This window comes from Elephantulus edwardii, unplaced genomic scaffold, assembly GCF_000299155.1.
Source record: "Elephantulus edwardii isolate Elephantulus edwardi_28Jun2011 unplaced genomic scaffold, EleEdw1.0 scaffold00291, whole genome shotgun sequence".
In the NCBI taxonomy this organism is placed as follows: domain Eukaryota; kingdom Metazoa; phylum Chordata; class Mammalia; order Macroscelidea; family Macroscelididae; genus Elephantulus; species Elephantulus edwardii.
Window position 1 is genome coordinate 1,900,486 of NW_006400041.1, and position 20,044 is coordinate 1,920,529.

General features: G+C 40.3%; 1 protein-coding gene across 1 annotated transcript in view; it reads right to left on the bottom strand.

Moving 5' to 3' along the window:
• TMEM131 (transmembrane protein 131) overlaps positions 1 to 20,044 on the bottom strand; it is a 408,192-nt gene that overhangs the window by 27,052 nt on the left and 361,096 nt on the right. Inside the window, exons 32-33 of the mRNA XM_006900709.1 lie at positions 6,859 to 7,034; positions 3,680 to 3,807 (exon numbers count right to left, since the gene is read on the bottom strand). Of these exons, the coding sequence (XP_006900771.1) occupies positions 3,680 to 3,807; positions 6,859 to 7,034 (304 nt within the window). The remainder of the gene's footprint in view (positions 1 to 3,679; positions 3,808 to 6,858; positions 7,035 to 20,044) is intronic.

Here is a 20,044-nt window from a genome sequence, read left to right on the forward strand (position 1 = left end):
CTTCATTTCTGTCACCAAGTCCATGTTTTCCAACTACTGATTCTTCTTCTCTGTTCCCAACTTTTGCATTCCAGTCACCCGTCGGGAGGAGGTGCTTGGGGGACACGGAGAGTGCGCCCCTGGGCAGAAGGGGAGCCTGGAAGCTGCAGACCCAGCGGAAGTCAGCTTAGACAATAGCCAAGAGGAAAAATTACTTCCTAGGCATCTAAAAACTGGACAATGAATAAGGAAGACCAGGATGCCTTTGAGTTGTGGTGTTTGGAAGAGTATTGAAAATACCATAGACTGTCAAAAGAATAAACAAATCTACCTTGAAGGAAGTGCAACCAGGGCGTTCCTTAGAGGTACAAATGAGGGGGAGGAACCAGTCCACAGAGAGTGACATCATGCCTGGAAAGGCTGACGGGGGGTCAGTGAAAGAGAGGAAGACCTTCAAGACGGCTTGACATAGTCTCTTCCATTAAGACTGATTTTGTATATATGGTTTTAATTATGTTAAGGAATTTAACTTTTTAAAAATTGTATTTTATTAATTTTAATGAACATTTACAGAGATTTTGGATTTCCATTCATTCATTGTTGCACTCTTTTCCCTCTCACCCCTCCCTCCCAGTTTGCTTCTCTCTTTGAAAAGTAAAAGAAAAATTCTTTCATTGGTATACAATCCAATCCCGCACTCCTCCACCCCCACCACCCCGAGTACACTCCATTAAACAACCTTAACTCTGGACCCTTGTGATCACCATAATACCCAATCATATACTGCTTTTAAACTGTTGACATCAGGGTTGGGGTAAGACTGAGAAAAAGTGGATAAATTATGTATACTGCATTGAAACAGATGAGGGAGAGAACAGGAAATTTCACTTCTATTCCTATTTTGTTGAGCATTTTTGTGAATAAAGTGTGTCCTTTCTGTATCTACTTATATGATCACGTGGTTCTTTTCAATTGTTTTATTTATGTGGATTGTTTTTTTTTCATGTTGAACTATTCTTGCATATCTGGTATAAATCCTGCTTGCTCATCATGCATTATTTTTCTTAAATGTGATGCTGAAATCTATTGGCTATAGTTTTGTTGAGATGCTGTACATCTATACTCATAAAGAATGCTGATACCCAATTTTCTTTTTCAGTGGTGTCTGCCCGGCTTTGGTATCAGGGTTATGTTTGCTTCATAGAATGAATTTGGGAGTACTTCATCTTTTTCTATATTCAGAAACAGTACGAACAGAACTGATGTTAGTGATTCTCTCAATGGTATTATTCATTGGAAAAGATGTTTGGCAACAGACGGTTTTTGGTTGGGAGTGTTTGTTAATGAGCTGTTCAACATCTTCTTTTGTGATAAGACTATTCAAATATTCTACTTCTTTCCATATTATTTTAGGTAGGCACTTAGGAAGTGAAAATGTATTCACTTCCTCTAGGGCTTCAAATGTATTGGAATATAGTTCCTCATAGGGGAGCTCTGGGAACCTAGTGGTAAGAACCTCTCCAAAGTTGTAAAGAGCAATAATGTCAGTTTAAAGACTATGATATACCTGATCCAAACTATAGTCTTTTCAACTACTTTCTATGCAAATGAAAGTTGGACAATAAATATGGATGACAGAAGACAAATTAAGGAAAGAGGGGAGCTAAAGGTGGGGAGGGGGATTTCTTGAGGTCACAATGCTATATGAGTAGAGTGAGGGGTTGAAGGAAGTACGAAAGATCCAGTGGGGATCTGAAGAGGTAGAGTAATGATGAGCATAGATCAATGGTGATTAATTTTATAAAACACAATGTATGAGAATGATACTATGATACAATGTGAATAGAGGAATGTGTGAAACACAATATATAAAAATGAAATACAATGTACATGAATTTTATATGTAAACAAATATAAAATAAAAAGAATTTAAAAAAACAAAACACAGAAGAATCAATGTCTTTGAATTGTGATTTTGCGGAAGTACATGGACTGCCAGAACAGTAAACACAACTGGATTAGAGGAAGTGTAACCATCCTTCTTAGAGGCAAGAATGGTAACACTTAGTTTCACATCCTATGGGCACATTTCCAGGAGGAACCAATGCCTAGAGTAAGACAGCTGGCTGGGAAAAGTGGAAAGTCAGGGAGAGAGAAGAAGACAGTCAAGGAAATGGGCTGATATGGTGAGAGCAACAATGAACAGGACCTCATTGAAGATGGGGTAGAAAGGGCAAGATTTATATCTGCTATTCATAGGGTTAAGTGGCAGTCGATTTGATGGCTCCTAATGACAATCAGTCTTTAATTTCTCTTTATCTGGAAATGTTCTAACTTCACTAGCATATCTAAAGGACAATTTTGATGGGTATAACAATTTTACATGCTTTAAATGGGGGAGACATCCCATTGCTTCCTTGCCTGTATAGTTTCCACTCAGAAGCCAGAGCTTAGACTTACTGGTTTGCCTCTCTAAGAGTTAATGCTTTGTTTTTTGTTTATATCAAGCTGCTGCATTCTGCCGTTGTGTTTCGTTATTTTCTGGTTGTTTTCTTTTGGCATCTAACCTGTTCTTCATTTGTAGAGTTTCTTGAATATATCTCTTGTTTTTATAAAAACTGAACTTGAAAAATTTTCTTCCAGTACAATAAATCTTCAATGATTTCTCTGTGGTCTTTTTTGGTTGTCTCTATCTTTACCGGAATTCCAGTCTTAGATAAATTACCCCTCTTGATGGTGTTTCACATGGTTCTCACGGTTTCTTTCTCTTCTTTCTTTTTCCTCTAACAGATTAGTATTGAGAGATTTGTCTTCTATCTCAATAATTCTGTGTTCCACAGATTCCTTTCTGCTCTTTTGTCCTTTCAATGTGTTAATCTATTTCTGAAATTTTAGTTTTAATATTCTGAGTTTCAATTTGCTAGGTTTTATGGATTCTACTTTTACTTTTGTCAATTTGGTATTTTTATGTTTTGAATTTTTCTAGTTTTATGTTTTCCTTGATTCTGTTTGTGGTCTTCTTAAACTTCTTTCCAACTGGCACCGACTTACTGCCATTTGAACTCCTTATGAGGAAGTTCCAGTAGCATCTATTCCTCTGAAAGATCTTCTGGTTCTGTGTCTTGGTTACTTTGTGTCATCATGTCCTGCTGGGGGGGTGTGTGGTCTGAAATGATCTGTTACCTCTGACATATTGCGGTATTGCTGTTTTTGTGCATTTGTGTGTGTGTATATTGCCCCCTATCCCCCCAATATGTGAGTATTGCTCTAGTCTGCCATCTTGCTGGAAATTATCTTCCAAGTTTCAAGGCACAGAATTCTAGATTCCAAGTATAGCTCTGTATTAACGATTCAGCAAACTAAAAGCTCTATTTTTTCCCCCAAAAGATGATGTCAGTGCCTGTAGCTGAGCCATCAAGGTCACCTCTGTGTTCTGCCTTGGAAAAATGGACCAACTTAAAATTTCCTCTTAACACTTCCCTGTGGGTCTGCGACTTGTCTGGTGTTAGAAGCATGTGACCATTCCTCATCAAGAACAGGGATACCGAGGGCTTGTTGTAGGCAATACAGACCCAAGAACTGTGATGCAGTTCAGAGCTTTTGATTCAGAAACAAGCAAGAAAGGAAGCCAGTGAATACGGGCTGATTACCCCGTGACTCCTTCAGACACCTTGTTGTCTGACTACTGTGTCTTCCTTACCTGGGTTTCACATCTGCTGGGACTTCTTTTTTAACATTTAAGAGTTTTTTGTTTCTTTGTTTCACTTGAGACATTTCATTCTCATGTTTTTCAGTCATGGCTTGTTTTCCCTTTTGTTTCTCTGTATCCTGTAAAAAAAAAACCACACCCAACATTATACTTAACTGCTGAAAAGGATTAGTAAAAATGACTGAAATTAGTCCCATTCAAAGGTAAAGACACAAAACCAAGCTGTAATAGATACAAATGTCATACATGTAAAAATAATAAATACCTTTCTTCAAATCTACCTTTAATTGTGTGGGTCTCTCAGATTTTCAGTCTCTTAAATTATGATTATGTAGGAAGAGTCTTAAGTATCATGAATGTGATCATAATTCCTACTTCCATTCCAGGAAGGGTGGAGGATGGAAGTGGCAGCAGGAAATGGAAAGATTAAAGAGTAAAACCTTGCCTTTATATGTAAGAAAAGTTCATCAAAGAGTAGAATATAGGGTCAAATATTCTGGGTAATTTGTTTGATGGTGAAAAGGAGGAAAACTGGAGATGGAGACTAAGTACGTAAGTATAGTCCTTCCATGGTGACTGACAATAGCGTTGTGGCCAGTTTAATGTTACTGACTATTCACTACTAGCAAGACAGGACTCAGTTATTCACTTATTTATTCAACTGCTATCTCCTGATCATCTACTTGATGACTTGGTTACAAAGTAGGCCTACACTTTTGTCCCAATATTATGAAGTAAAACAGGCAGGACACACAGACAATAGAAAGTGACATGGATATTTAGTATAAAACTATTCCTTGGCTGTTTCTGGAGCATGGAGAGTATATTCTGCCTTCAGTGTGCAGTGTGGAGGGGAGGCTGCATTCAACCCCATTTTAGAGCAATGCTATTATTATGGTGGTCTGCCAACTGCTACTTCTGACATGGTAACTAAAGAAACTACACTTAGGCGTTTTAATAGTAACTTCACACAGTCATGGTATCAAAGGAGCACTGCCGCCGCCCCACAGCCCTGGTCCTTCACCACAGCCAGTTTGGTCAGCAAAGGATACAAAGGCATTGACTGAGGGACAAAAGGGGAAGACCATACTCGACATAGGGAAGAGCTGTAGGTACCAAAGGAGCTACAGGTACTTAACAAAATTTGTTGAATTGGTGGGTAGAATAAGGCTGACAATATCCAAGAGAAAATGTTCTGTCAATGTTTATAATCTAGTTGGCAAGAACATATGTAATACATACAACCAGACACAAGGAAAATCAAACACATGGCCTCTGTGCAGCATGCTATAGAGACAGAGTAAAATCGAGCAGAGGGGAGGGTGCACCTAGCATGGGGGCCTCATGGAGGAGAGATGCTCTGACCTGTCTGTAAGGACACATATGCCCAGCAAGGAGTGTGACAAGAGGCTGGAAAAGTAGAAAAGGGCAAGTGGGAAAGAAAGCCTATGCTAGAAATTTCCACATCCAGTGGCATTGGGGTGGTGCAGTCTGCAGGAAGCCATGATGCTAACCCAAAGGTGGCACCACTCTGGTGGTCTGAGTCTACCAGCAGCTCTCCTCCCATGAGATTAAAGCCTTCAAAAACCAGCTGAAGGGTCAGTTATGAGCTAGTTACCTCTCAACGGCAGTGAGCTTTCTCCACATAATTGTTAAGATCTAGCTCAACTGTTGAGATAGTCAGATGGCAATCTGATGCTCTAAATGATTAAAGTGTTCCTTAAAGCACAACACTCCAAACTAATTATGAATCTTAATAAAGGCATATAGAATCCCATAGCAGATGTGGGGGACTGCAAAAAAGAAAGGCAGAGGGTAGGAAAAATAAGTTATATATAAATTTTATTTTAAAAGTTAATGTCTGCAGATGACATTAAGGAATATCCTTAAGGAAGGTCAGTGTAATGAAACTGAAAAATCAGTCAATATGAAAAACCCAGGCTGATTTATCTAGAAAGAGCAATGCAGAAGCAGAACCCTATCCTCACATTTCTGCACACTATCTCTCTCTTGCCTGTCAACATATCACAGCATGACTGACCCTCTTTACCTAAGGCCCACCCTATGACAGCATCCTGATCCTAATGGCCACCCTGAGAGCTGAAGGTCAAGGCACGAGGGGATGTGCCTGATGTGCCAAAGGGTCAGGGTGGCTGCTAAAGCCCGGGTTTCTTTTCCTGGACCCTTGAGATAGTCACTGAACAAGTCGTATGGGGAGTGAGCTGTTCCTGAAGCTCTGTTTCCAACAGGTATTAGGTAATGATAAAACTGCCAGGAAAAGCCTGGAATCATTAAAGTGACACAGAATGGCTTCTCATTCTCTTCTGCTATTTGGGGTTGTTTTGATACTTATATTTCGAAAGAAATTTCATTAGGTAGATTATAGTTTCTATTTCAGAGAGTCTCTAACTTTCATAGTGTTTCCAACTCCTAGTTATTTTACTTTCGTGAGTAGAGAACTGTACTGCCAACACAAAGGTGGGAAGTTTGAATCTGCCAGCTGCTTTGCAGGAGCAAGATGGGCAATCTCTTCCTGTGTAATATAGAGCCTCTGAAAACCCACTGGAGGGCTGAATATGAGTTGGTTTCAACACAATGGCAATAAAAGAGAAAGAGAGAGAGACAGCAGAGGAGGGAGAGACAGACAGGGAAGGAGGGGGTAGAGAGAGGAGAGAGAGGCAGGGAAAGTGATGGAGGGTGGGAGAGAAAGAAAGAGGTGGAGGGTACAAAGGAGAGGGAGAGGGTGACAGAGAGAGACAGGGGAGGGGAGAGAGAATGGGGGCAAGAGAAAGAGAAATGGAGAGAGACAGATAAGGAGAGAGAGACAGACAAGGAGGGAGGGAGGGAGAGAGAGAAGGAGGGCGGAAGAGAGAGACAGACAGACAAGGGGGGAAGAGAAAGAGAGAGAGACAGACACAAAAAGGGAGGGAAGGAAAGACACACATACAGAGAGAGAGACAGACAGACAGACAGACACAAAAAGGGAGGGAGGGAAAGACAGAGAGAGAGAGAAGGAGAGAAAGAGAGAGAGAGAACACATGTGCATAAATGGCCTTTGCACACATCCATCTCTGTGCACCATGAAAATGAATCCTTAGAACAGGTGCAGCTGTGACAGGCCAGCAGCATGCCTCTACTCTCCTAGTCCGCATTGTCCTGACCGCCCTCACCTCTCTGAGAAGCGGCTCTGTGTCTGGGTTGGAGGTCTCTGTGGTGGTGGACGAGCTGTCATCGTCAGCCAGTGAGTCTTTCAGCTCATCTTCCTGTGCCTTTCCCTTTCCCTTCTTCTCCTTCTCTTCATGCTTCTTAGGCGCTTTAATCTTGTGCTGAAGCAGTTTTCCTTTCCCTAGGCATGAAAATCACAACAAAATAGTTTCTAGACAATGTTGAAAACAAAGCCATTAAAATAAAAAAAGAAAGTTTGGAGAGGTCAAAATCTTTGCTCTTTTTTCTACTTTTCTTTCCCCCAAACTACATCTTGTCAACTCAGGCTTCCTTTTTTGATTAGAACATTAAAAAAAAAATCTACTTTATCAATACATAATTTATGTCATCAAATGCACCCAATTTAAGGTTACAGTTCAATGAGTATTGACAAATCTGTACATTCTTCAGACTGCTGTCACTTTGACAAGCCACAGACGTGAAGACCAAGAGATCCCGCCCAGTGTGTTAGCACCCAGAAGCCTGGGGGCCACCTGTGACAAGCTGTTCACATACTCTTGTGAGGCCTTCATCACTGAGGGCTGGGGGCCACAGGCTGATCCCTCCCTTCCAGGCTGCACAACTGTCTACGTGCTCACATGGGGTCTTCACCACCGAGGGCTGGGGGCCCATAGCCTGATCCTTCTCTTCTGGGCTGCACAGCTCTCTACATGCTCATGCGAGGCCCTCACCACCAAGGGCTGGGTGCCCACAGCCTGATCTCTCCCTTCCAGGCTACGACTTCTCTATGTATCATAGTGGTGTCGAGATCTCTAGGATTGTAGTGTGGAATTACAAAACGTCCTTAAGAATAGTGCCTGACGCACTATCATCTAAATGTTAAAATGTAAAATGGAGCTATGGAAAGCCCATTATTTTGAAATACTTCGATGCTACCAAGACAAATGACCAGCCAACTAACAACATACATGCAGGCCTATTTCCCAGGCAGTCTGCTATGTATAAGAGGTCCACAGTGAGCAACAATGTTCAGAGCTTGTGTTCTAATAGGACGCCAGCGGAAGCCAGGCACCACAGTGCCGCAGAAGCCACACAAGTTACACTTAACATCTGTCTGCTCGGTATGTAACTAGAAAATACACTCTTCTCATAAAAGCAACTTAATACAACCTAAAGCCTGATGTTTTATGCCTAATCATAAAGAATGTCACTGTTAATGAACTCAATTTTTTGTATCTTTAGAACAGGGGTCAACAAACTATGGCCCGAGAGCTGTGTGACATGTGGCCAATGTTTTGATGTAGTTTGTGAGATAAGAGTGATATTTACATTTTTAAGTGGTTGGAAAAACAGAAAAACAAGAATAAGATGAAGATGTTGTGGACCACAGAGCCTATTATAGTTATATATATTTATTATCTGCTTTACAGAAAAGGTTTGTTGTTGTTGATTGCCATCGAGTTGAGCACAACTCACAACAACCCTGTGAACAAAAAGTCTGAAGTCTTTCTTTAATAATCTTTCATTTCTCAAAGTTCATAGAGTTTCCAGAGGCATGATGTTTAGGAAGTAGATGCCACTTCTGTTTCCCAGAAAAGATTTGCTGACCCTAAACTTGAAGAATAGAGAAAGGCAGGTTTCCAGGAGTATCCTGTCATCATTTGTTCTTATACTAATTTCAGGGCCTATTACATTTGAAATAATGACTGAGGTCTTACAGTCTCAACAATTTAGAGGCTCTGGCTAGTTCTCTGAATTATAACACCACCATACTGAATGCCCAGAGATCTTCTCTACAATTGTACAAGGAGAGTGGGCCCTTGCAAGTCTTCTTAGTTCTATGAAGTCAACAGCATCAAGTCTTCTTAGTTCTATGAAGTCAACAGTGCATGCTGACAGCCCCTTAGACCATGCAACAGGTCCACATCAAGTCACTTTCATTAATTTATCATCTGCAACCATATAATTTTTATGGCTAAGAGGAAAGAAATTGGTATAAACATATAAATAATTTAGATATACAGTAACCAGAAACTTCCAAAGAAACCTCTATTTGAGAAAAGAAATAGAGTGAATTCCTTGTTCTTTTAAAAGAATTTAGATTTTGAGTCCTACATACTCAAGTCTGCTGCCCTAGATGTGCTCACCAAGTTGTACCAAGAAATCTGGAGGACAACCACTTGGCCAAATGATTGGAAAAGATCTATATTTGGTCCCATTCCAAAGAGAGGCAACCCAACAGTGTGGAAATTATAGAACAATATCATTGATATCACATGCAAGTAAGATTCTGCTAAGATTATACAAAAATGACTGGAACAGCCCATCAACAGGGAACTGCCATAAGTCCAGGCTGGGTTTAGAAGGGGTCTTGGTACTAAGGATATTGTAGCTAATGTTAGATGGATCCTGGCTGAAAGCAGGGAGTATCAGAGGAATGTCTATCTGTGTTTCATTGATTATGCAAAGGCTTTTGACTGTGTAGATCACAACAAACTGTGGCTGACTCTGAGAAGAATGGGAATCTCAGACCACTTGATCGTGCTAATGAGAAACCTATACTTGGACCAGGAGGCAGTCATCAGGACAGAGCAAGGAAACATTGCACGATCCAAAACTGGGAAGGGTGTATGCCAGGGATGTGCCTTGTCTTTTCAATCTATATGCAGAACAGATTATCTGGGAGGCTGGGCTCTATGTGGCATCAGGATTGGTGGAAGATTCATCAACAATCTGCACTATGCACATGATACAACCCTGCTAGTTAAAACTAAAGAGGACCTGAAGCGCTTGTTGCAGAAGGTCAAAGACTACAGCTTTCAATATGGATTAAGGCTCAATATCAAGGATACATAGAGCCTCACCACTGGGCCAACTGGCAGCATCAGGATGGATGGTGAAGAGATAAAGACTGTTAACAGCTTTAGTTTGCTTGGCTCCACAGTCAACACTCTTGGCACCAGAAGCCAGGAAATTAAAACACATACTGCGATGGGAAAGTCTGCTTTTAAGGACCTCTCCAGAGTACTGAAGAGCAATGGTGTCATTCTGGAGACTAAGGTGTGCCTGATACTGACCATGGTCTTCGCAATCACTTGCTATGCATCTGAGAGCTGAACAATGACTAGGAGGGAGCAGAAGGAGAACTGATGCCTTTGAGCTCTGGTGCTGGAGAAGAGTATTGAATATACCATCGACTGCTAAGAAAATATACAGGTTCATCCTGGAGAGGGTTAAACCGAGCTATTCCTTGGAGGCAAGGATTCTGAAGCTTCATTTGATATACTCTGGACATGTTATAAGGAGGGACTGGTCCTTGGAAGGGTGGAGGGACAGCACAGGAGAGGAAGACCCTCTATGAGGTGAATTGATTCAGTGACTGGAGTAATGGGGGTGGGTGTGTCGGAGACAGTGAGACTGGCATAGGATAGAGCAGGGTTTAGGGCTGTTGTATTTAGGGTCGCTATGAGTCACAGGCAACTCGACAGCACATAACAATAACAACAACAACATACTCAAGTATGGATGGTGAAGAGTTTGGGATTATTAACAGCTTTAGTTTGCTTGGCTCCACAATCAACACTCTTGGTACTAGCAGCCAGGAAATCAAGAGACAAACTGCATTGGGAAAGTTGGCTGTCAGGAACCTCTCCAGAGTAATGAAGAGAAATGACATCAGTCTGGAGACTAAGGTGTGCCTGAAAAAGGCCATAGTCTTTGCAATTGCTTGCTATGCATCAGAGAGCTGGACAATGACTAGGGATGATAGAAAGAGAATTGATGCTTTTGAGCTGTGGTGTTGGAGAAGAGTATTGAATATACCATGGACTGTTAGGAGAACAAACAGGTTCGTCCTGGAGAGGGTGAAGACAGCCTGCTTCTTGGAGGCAAGGACTCTGAAGCTTCTTCTGAAATACTCTGTGCATGTTGCAAGGAGGGATTGGTCCCTGGAGAAAGACATCATGCTTAGAAGGGTGGTGGGATGGAGAAAGAGAGGGAGATCACTGATAAAATGGACTGATACAGTGACTTGAGTAATGAGGGTAGGTGTGTTGGAGACAGTAAAGTTGGCACAGGATAGAGCAGGTTATTTCAGAGTTTTTGTACATACATAGGGTCACTGTTAGTCATAAGCTACTCAATGGCACGTAAAAAAGTAACACTTTAGCAAAACAAGAGCTCAGCTGACTTTGGGCAAAAAATGCTCCATTCATGAAGGAGCAGTTTTTATTGCCAAATCTGGATCATGTATTTCCTTTTCAATATACTGCCCTGAGCTTCTGTTCCCATCACTATAAATAATGTGGTTTTGAAAACGTGATAAATAATCTCATGACTGTCAAAGCCAACTACCTCTTATCACTCAAAACTGGACATGACTTTGTTGTTCTACTAATACGAAATTTCTCCTCCCCATCGCCAGAGCCCAACATTCTCATTGTCTTTGGTACTTCTGTTTTTCAGTCAACTGCTTTGCTCTCTGCTGACATACCTTTTAGATATTATCTCTGGAAATTTTTTTCCCTTTTCTATTTCATCCCCTGGGTGATCTAACAAAATGGCAATTCAAGTCTAAAATGGCCTAAAGTGAACGAAACATCCTAAAAATATCTCTGGGCTTTCGTGTTCATTCTTGTCCTATTGAACTTTAAAATAACCTAACGAGTTTTCAGAATATCTTGATCAATAATCAATATCATGATCAATTGAGAAAATATTAAGTTACAAAGGATTTTGTTTTATTTGGATCCACAAACAATGCCCAGGGAAGTAGCAGTCAAGAAAAAAAAAAAAAACCAAACAAAACCTGGATCCTGCCTGGACTATTAGACTACCTTGCTACACAGAGACTGCCCCGCAGTTCTGTACCAGGAGCACCAGTATCAAAGGTGAAGCCATTTCCTTTCCCAGTACCATCTCAAATCCCCTGGCCTCTTTTGAGCTCCAGACCCTTTAGACCCCCTGTAGCTGGAGCAGCTGCCTGTCCAAGAAGGCTGCTAATTCACAGGCCATCTTTCTTCCCAAAATGAATCAGTCTTCCCTTGAGTCAAAGGATGAGAGATAAATTCATGCAGGGTGAGCTGCCCTTTCCTCTTCTGGAGCAATGGTTATCAGACTAAGGGCTTGCTAAGGCCCCAGGCATGAAAAATTTTATCAAGTAATGACATAGAAGAAGCAGACTACCTCATACCCTACACAAAACCCAAACAAGATGTCACCCCCCAAAAGTGATAAAATCATGGAATCTATAGACTTCCTAAAGCCAGAAAAGCTGATGGAACTTCCTAACACATAATTTGAAAGAACTGACTGAATATTTTCAATGGGAGAAAGACAAACTTGAAGAATTACAGAATGCTACAAGTAAAAGCCAAGAGGAACTTAAAAAAAAATCCAAGACAATACAGATAAAACAAATGAGAAATTAGAAGCTCTGGAAAAACAAGAAACCACAATCCAGAATATGAGGACCAATGTTTCAGATGTTGTCAACATGTTGGAGGGATATATGTATGAACAGAGTTGAAGAGATGGAACATAGAACTAGAGAAACAGAAGACAGAATTGTCATCACTGATCTGCTAGGAAAAATGTAGAATAAAAAATGAAGGAAAGGGAAGAAATCCCAAAAATAATGTGACACACCATCAGAGGAATAACATGCACATAACTGGAATTCCACAACAGGAAGAAGCAAGTAAAGGCACTGAGAAAGTTGTGGAAGAATTACTAGAAGAAAACTTTCCAGGCATAATGAAGAATGAGAGAATATAGAGATATACAAGAAGCTGAGTGAACTCCATATAGAATAGACCCCCAAAAGAAAGACACCAAGGAATATTATAGTCAAATTTGCCAAAACCAAAGATGAGAGCATCCTGAAAGCAGCTAGGGAGAAACAAAGAGTAACTTGTAAGGGAAAGCATGTAAGATTAAGTGCTGATTTCTCAGCAGAAACCATGCGAGCAAGAAGATAGTGGAATCACATATATCAAATACTCAAAGGATACAACTGTCAATCAAGAATACTGTACCCAGCAAAACTGTTCATCATATATTACGGAGAGATTAAGATATTCTCAGAAAAGCAGAATCTAAAAAGTTTGTAAAAACAAGACCAGGGTTGTAGAAAATACTGAGGAAGTAATTTTTACAGAGATACCAAAGAAAGTAGGATGGACAAAAATAACCAACAACAAAACCAAAAAGAACTCAACAAAATGATAGCAATAAAACCTTGTCTCTCAATATTTCTACAATGTGAATGGTTTAAATGTACCACTAAAGAGAAAAAGAGTAGCAGATTGTATAAAAAAACCCCAAAATCCATAATATGCTGTCTACAAGAAATACAAGATAAAAGGGTGGGGGAAAATATACCAAGCAAATATTAACCAGAAAAAAAAAAACAGGAACAGTGATATTAATCTCCGATAAAACAAATGTCAGTGTAAAAACCATCACAAAGGACAAGAATGGTCATTATATAATGTTTAAAGGGTCATTAGAAAAGAGGGCATAGCCATTATATTTATGCACCAAATGATAACAACTGCAAAATATACAATGCAAATATTAACAGAACTGAAAAAAATAAACAGATACCACCACAATAATAGTAGCAAACTTCAATACACCATTCTGAAGAAAAGCTAGAATTGCTGAAGAATTAAACCATACAATAAACTAACTCAATCTCATAGATATAGACAAGCTAATGCACCCTAAAAAAGCATAGTACACTTTCTTCTCTAATGTGCATGGAACATTCTCCAGAATAGATCACATTTTAGGTCACCAAGCAAGCATAAAGAAATTTAAAAATATAATAAAAAGCATCTTCTCAGGCCATGCAATAAAATTAGAAATGAAAAACAAGGGAATAAAAAAGGGAAAAAAAAATCCATACATTTGGAAGCTGAACAACATCTAGCTTGAACATGAGTGAGAAATAAAAAATAAACAAAAATTAAAACAACTTCCAAAAACAAAAAGCACTGGACCAGATGGTTTTACTAGTGAATTTTATCCAACATTCAGAGAAGTACTGTCCCCAATTCTACATAAAGTATTTAAGAAAATAGAAAAAGATGGAATTCTTCCAGACTCACTCTATAAAGCAAACATACCTTTGATATCAAAGTCAGATAAAGATACCATCAAAATAGGCCAATACTATTCATGACCATAAATGGAAAGAAAAAGCCTCAGTAAACTCTTGGCCAAGGGAATCCAACAGTAAATCAAAACAATAATCATGACAAGTGGGATTCCTAACAGGTATGCAAGGATTGTTCAACATAAGACAAACAATCAGAGTAATTCATCACATAAACAAAGCAAGGAACAGGAATCACATGATCCTATCTATTGATGCAGAAAAGGCCTTTGACAAAATCCAACCTCCTTTCCTGATTAAAACACTAAAAAAAAAAAATAGGAATAGAGGGGGATTTCCTCAACATAGTAAAAAGTATAAACACAAAACCAAAAGCCCACATTGTTCTCAATGGAGAGAGATTAAAGGCATTCCCTTTAAGAACAGGAATGAGCTAAGGATGTCCATTATCACCTCTCCTATTCAACACTGTATTGGGAGTCTTTGCTGTTGTCTACCATATAGTTGGAACTAATACATAACTGACCCTCCAGTATTTCTTCAGAGGCAAATATTGCACAGGAGGAGACTGCCCATTCTTCTCCTGCTGAGCATCTGGTGGCTTCGAACTGTGTGCATTCAGGATTGCAGCACAGCTTCTTGCCACTAGGCCAACAGAGTTCCCTATTGGAAACATTAATGATAGAGAAGGAAATAAGAGGTAAACAAAGTGGCAAAGAGGAGGTAAAACTATATCTATATGCAGATGATACGATAGCATATTTAGAAAACCCTAAAGACTCAGTGAGAAAACTTCTGGACATAGTTGACCAATTCCGCAAAGTGGCAGGCTAAAAGATCAAAAGACAAAAATCAATTGGATTTCTCTACAGTGACAAAGAGAATACAGAAATGGAGCTAAGAAAAACAATACCCATCACAATGAATAACCATAAGGTTAAATACTTGGGAGTAAATAAAACTAGAAACACAAAGGACTTATACAAAGAAAATTGCAAAGTATTACTACAATAAACTAAAAGGGACCTCGAAAAATGGAAGAATATACCATGCTCATGGATAGGAAGACTCAATATTGTAAAAATGACAATTCTACAAATTCAATGAAATCCCAATACAAATACCAATTCCATTCTTCAACGAGATGGAAAAGGCATAGTAAGTAGGCACACCTTAGTCTCCAAACAGATGCTGTTGCTCTTCAGTAGTCTAGAGAGGTCCCAGGAGACTTTCCTATTGCAATTTGTCTTTTAATTTCCTGGCTGCTGGTACCTAGGAGTGTTGATTGTGAAACCAAGCAAACTGCAGCTGCTAACAATTTCAATCCCTTCACTGTCTATCATGATGCTCCCAACTGACCCAGTGGTGAGAATCTTTCTTGATGTTAAGCTTCAATCCATATTTAAGGCTGCAGTCCTTCACCCTCTGTAGCAAATGCTTCAGGTCCTTTTCAGTTCCAGTAAGCAGGGTTGTGTCATCTGCATAATGCAGATTGTTGCATAATGCAGATTGTTGATGAATCTTCCTCTAATCCTGATGCCACATTTTTCCTCATAGAGCCCAGCCTCCCAGATAATCTGTTCTGCATATAGAATGTAAAGGTGTGGAGACAGGACACATCCTTGGCGTACACCCTTCCCAATTAGAACTATACAGTGTTTCCTTGCTCAGTTCTGACAACTGCCTCCTGGTTCAAGTATAGGTTTTGCATAAGTACAACCAAGTGTTCTAGGATTCCTATTTTTCTCAGAGTCAGCCACAGTTTGTAGTGATCCACACAGTCAAATGCCTTTGCATAGTCAATGAAACACAGATAGATATTCCTCTGCTACTCTCTGTTTTCAGCCAAGATCCATCTAACATTAGATTTACTATCCCTAATACCGCAACCTCTTCTAAACCCAGCCTGCTGCTCCAGTCATTTTTGGATAATTTTCAGCAGAATTTTGCTTGCATGTAATAGTAATGACATTGTTTGATAATTTCTGCATTCTGACGGGTCACCTTTCTTTGGAATGGAAACAAATAGGAATCTCTTCCAGTCAGTTGGCCAGGATTTCTTGGCACAACTTGGTGAGCATATCCAGGGAAGTATCTTTTTGTTGAATTACGTCAATTTTTATGTCACCAATTCCTGGGGTCTTGTTTTTCCCCAATACTTTCTGAGCAGCTTGAACTTCCTTCAGCAACATAGGCTCTTGCTGATAATGCTGTTTCATGAAATTCTTCTGTCTGCTAATTCCTTTTGGTACAATGACTCTGTATACTTTCCCCCTCTTCTTTTAATTTCTGGATCATTTAATATTCTGCCCAAAGCATCCTTAAGTATTGCAACTCGAGACTTGAATTTGTTCTTCAGTTCCTTCAGTTTAAGAAATGTTGAGTGAGTTTGGCCCTTTTGATTTTCTGATTCCAGTTCTTTGTAAGACTTTATCTTCTGATGCTTTTTTTTTTTAAGAGTATGCAGCATTTATTACAAAGCCAAGAGATACAAGTGTCCCAGGGCAGGAAGAGGACACAGTCACAGGACCCCAAACACAGGACAAGGTGCAAACACAAATGCCCTGGGTGGGGGCTCCCAGCCCCACACACCTAGGTGTGATAGAATAGTTTTCTTCACTTTCTCCCAAACTATGCGCATTTGAGGAAAAACAGGTGGGCTGGAGTCTGCCCCTAATGAGTATGAGATGAATCAGACCTCAGAGGTTTTTGTCTTGTGCTTTTAGATGCCCCTGTGGTTCTGTCCTCACTTTGTCTCAGGTGAGGGTAGAAGGGATGGAGGGCTAAGTTTGCCTTGGGCAAAATCTGGGGTCTGTGATTGTTTGAGGTTAACCCCTACTCCCCTTCTGCCTTGCCAGGCTCCCAGGTGAGACCTAACAGCAATATCGAGTAAAGGTAGGAGTGGATTAAGATGGTCACAATGCTAAGCCACAGTGGCATTCCAAGGGTTGAGGCCTCCTAACGCCTGACTCTTCCACAAGATAAATGATGCAAAGGCCACACACACAGGGTGAGAGGGAAGTGGGGAGGGGAGGCAGAAAGATCTATTCTTTGCACAAAGTTTCCAGTGCAAGAGGAAGAGACAAAGAGATGTCACAGGCTACCTCCACAGGCTACCTGCTCCTCAGAACCAGGGGATAAACTGGGAGCTGGGAGAACCATGGGAGGGGGTGGCTGGGCTGGGCAGGGAGGAGGAGGTGGCTGGCAGGGTGGCAGGGCTGGGAGCCTTGTCGCTGACTGATTCACACTCACTGGTGCCTTTCGAGAGGGTGCTGTGGGCAAGGTGAGCAGCTTGCAAGCTGGCTGGACGGGATACTTGCTTGAAGGGGAGAGGGCTGTTCTGCCACCAAGGGTAGATATAGGCAATATCCTTGAGGGTGTATTATTCCATCAGTGGCTCGTCCTCATAGAGAATCTCATTGAACTAGCTAAACATCCATCTTGTTGTGGAGAAACTTGGTGAGATGCATGAGGCAGTCATGGCTGCTGGGCACCACAGGAAGCGCATCCTTGTCTTCTTGCCTCCATTTCCATTTTCCAGGGGACTCCTCTTCCCAGCCCCTGACACACTCGTAGAACTTGATGGAGAGGCTGACAATCTCATCCTCACTCTGGGTCACCTTCTCATGTTCCAGAACCTCGCCATGGTCCTTGTTTGAGCCAGTGGGGACCTCTGTCAGGGGGTAAGCTGAATAGAAATCTCATCACCATTTCATCTAATCTTTAAAAAGTCCTGGGATCAACTTGTGGACAGTATCTTGGAGGGTTTTGTCAGATCTGATGCTCAGCAGTGGTCAGGTTTAGTGGACCTGCATGTCACACACAGGGGCAGTATTTGTTGGTCTCCAGGTAGCACACGATGCAGGTTTTGCAGAAGGAATGTAGGCACTCCAAAATGGTAGTGGCATCGATGAAAAAACCTCCACAGAGGGCACACATGAGGTGAGGATTCAGCTCTGTGATACTGATCTGTGTGGTTTGATGCATGATGCCAGGGTGGGGGATTGGAGGACTGGGGAGTGTAACCCTGTGTTTGGGGTCCAGTGGGTCTCCCCTCGCTGCCCTTTAAAATTTTCTGTTCAGCTCCTAAATTTCTTCTCTTAGCTTTGTCTTCTCGGCAATCTAGTAAAATATTAAGCATCTCCTGTGACATCCAACTTGATCTTTTCTTCCTCCTCTGTCTTTGTAATGACCTTCTGCATTCTTCCTGGATGATATTCTTAATATCCTTCCACAGTTCATCTGGTCTTCACTCATTAGGGTTCAAGGCCTCAGACCTGTTCCTGAGATGGTTTTGATTCAAGGTGGGATAGACTCAAGTTTAAATTTTGGTTCTTGTAGATTTGATTTCATTTTCCTTAGCTTCAGCTTTAACTTGCATATGAGTAGTTCAGCACCTGGCCTAGTTTTCACAGCTGATATCGAGCTTCTCCAACGATTCTTTCCACAGATGTAACTGAGCTGATGGCTATGCATACCATCAGGTAAAATCCATGTGTACTGCCTGTATTTATGTTTCTAACAAAAAGTATTTGCAATGAATAAATTATTGATTGTACAGAAGTCTATCATTCTATCTCCAGCTTCATTTCTTTTTTTTTTCCCCCAGCTTCATTTCTTAGCATGCTATCTTAGCATTCATTTTAGCATGCAATAAAAGAACCCACAAGTATATACATAAAACGTGAACAGATTTGAAGAGAGGAAGAGACAATGATTGTTATTGTTAGACATCATCAAATTGACTACAACTCATAGTGCCCTTATGAATAACATTTTTTTGAACTAGGAACCTTGCCCTATCCTGAGCTACTCTCATCATCTCTGATCTGCTCAAACACACTTTTACTGCCAGTATTTCAACCCATCCTCCTCTCTTTCTCTGACTTTCCTTTATCAGCATGATAAGAGACTTCAAGTACCACTTTCAAGCAAGGATGGAGTAACCAGAAAGAAATTCAACAAAGACAAATAAGAATAAATAAAATATTCATGAAGCTGACCTCACAGAATACAGAGAACATTCCACCTGATAAGACTACAACACACCTTCTTCTCCAGTGCACAAGAACAGTACTTAGGGTATTTAATAGTCACAAACTAATCCTCAATAAACTTTAAAAAAAAACCAACAGTCAAAAAAAACTCACAAAGAAATACTGCAAAGCAAGAAAAGAAAATCAAGTGAATGGAAACTAAATAATACACTGCTTAATATAAACGGTAACAGAAGAGATAAAAAGGAAATAAAATTACTTGAAACAAATGAGAATAAAACAGATATTAAAATCTTTGATACAGTGAAAGCAGCACTCAGAGGGCAGTCTCTGTAAGAAAGGAACAAAAGATTAGAGTAGAAATAAATGAAGCAGAAAACATAAAAACAACAGAATCAACAAGATTAGATGTTGATTCTTTGAAAAGATTAATAAAACAGACAAGCCCCTGGCAAATGTTAGAAAGGAAAAGAAGATACAAATAATCAGTAAGAAATTAAATTGATGACATAAATAAAACAATACTACAAAGAACTATATGTCAACAAATTTGAAAATTCAGAGGTTTCAAAAGACAAACTTTCAGAAATGTACTGCTTCTTAAATTAACACAGGGAGAGGTAAAAAATTTGAACTGACCAATCATTATGATTGGAAGCAGGAGCGGCATTCACTTCCTAAACAACATGCCTCTGGAAAGTCTATGAACTTTGATAAATGTTGACAGTTGTAGAGGGGCTTCAGGTCTTTTGTTCATAGTGTCGCTATGAGTCATGCTTGACTTGAAAGAAATCAACAACAAGAACACATCATAAAAACATTCCTGGTCAAAAAGTCTGGCCTACCCAGACAACTTCACTGTGAATTTTATCAAACATTCACAGAAGAGCTAACATCAATACTAGTCAAACAAACAAACATACAAACAAACAAACAAACAAACGGATAGAGAAGCTGTGGTACATTCACACAATGGAATATTATGTTGCATTGAAAAACAAAGAACTAGCGAGGGCGACGCAGCGCGAGGGCGACGCAGCGCGAGGGCGACGCAGCGCGAGGGCGAGGCCGCGC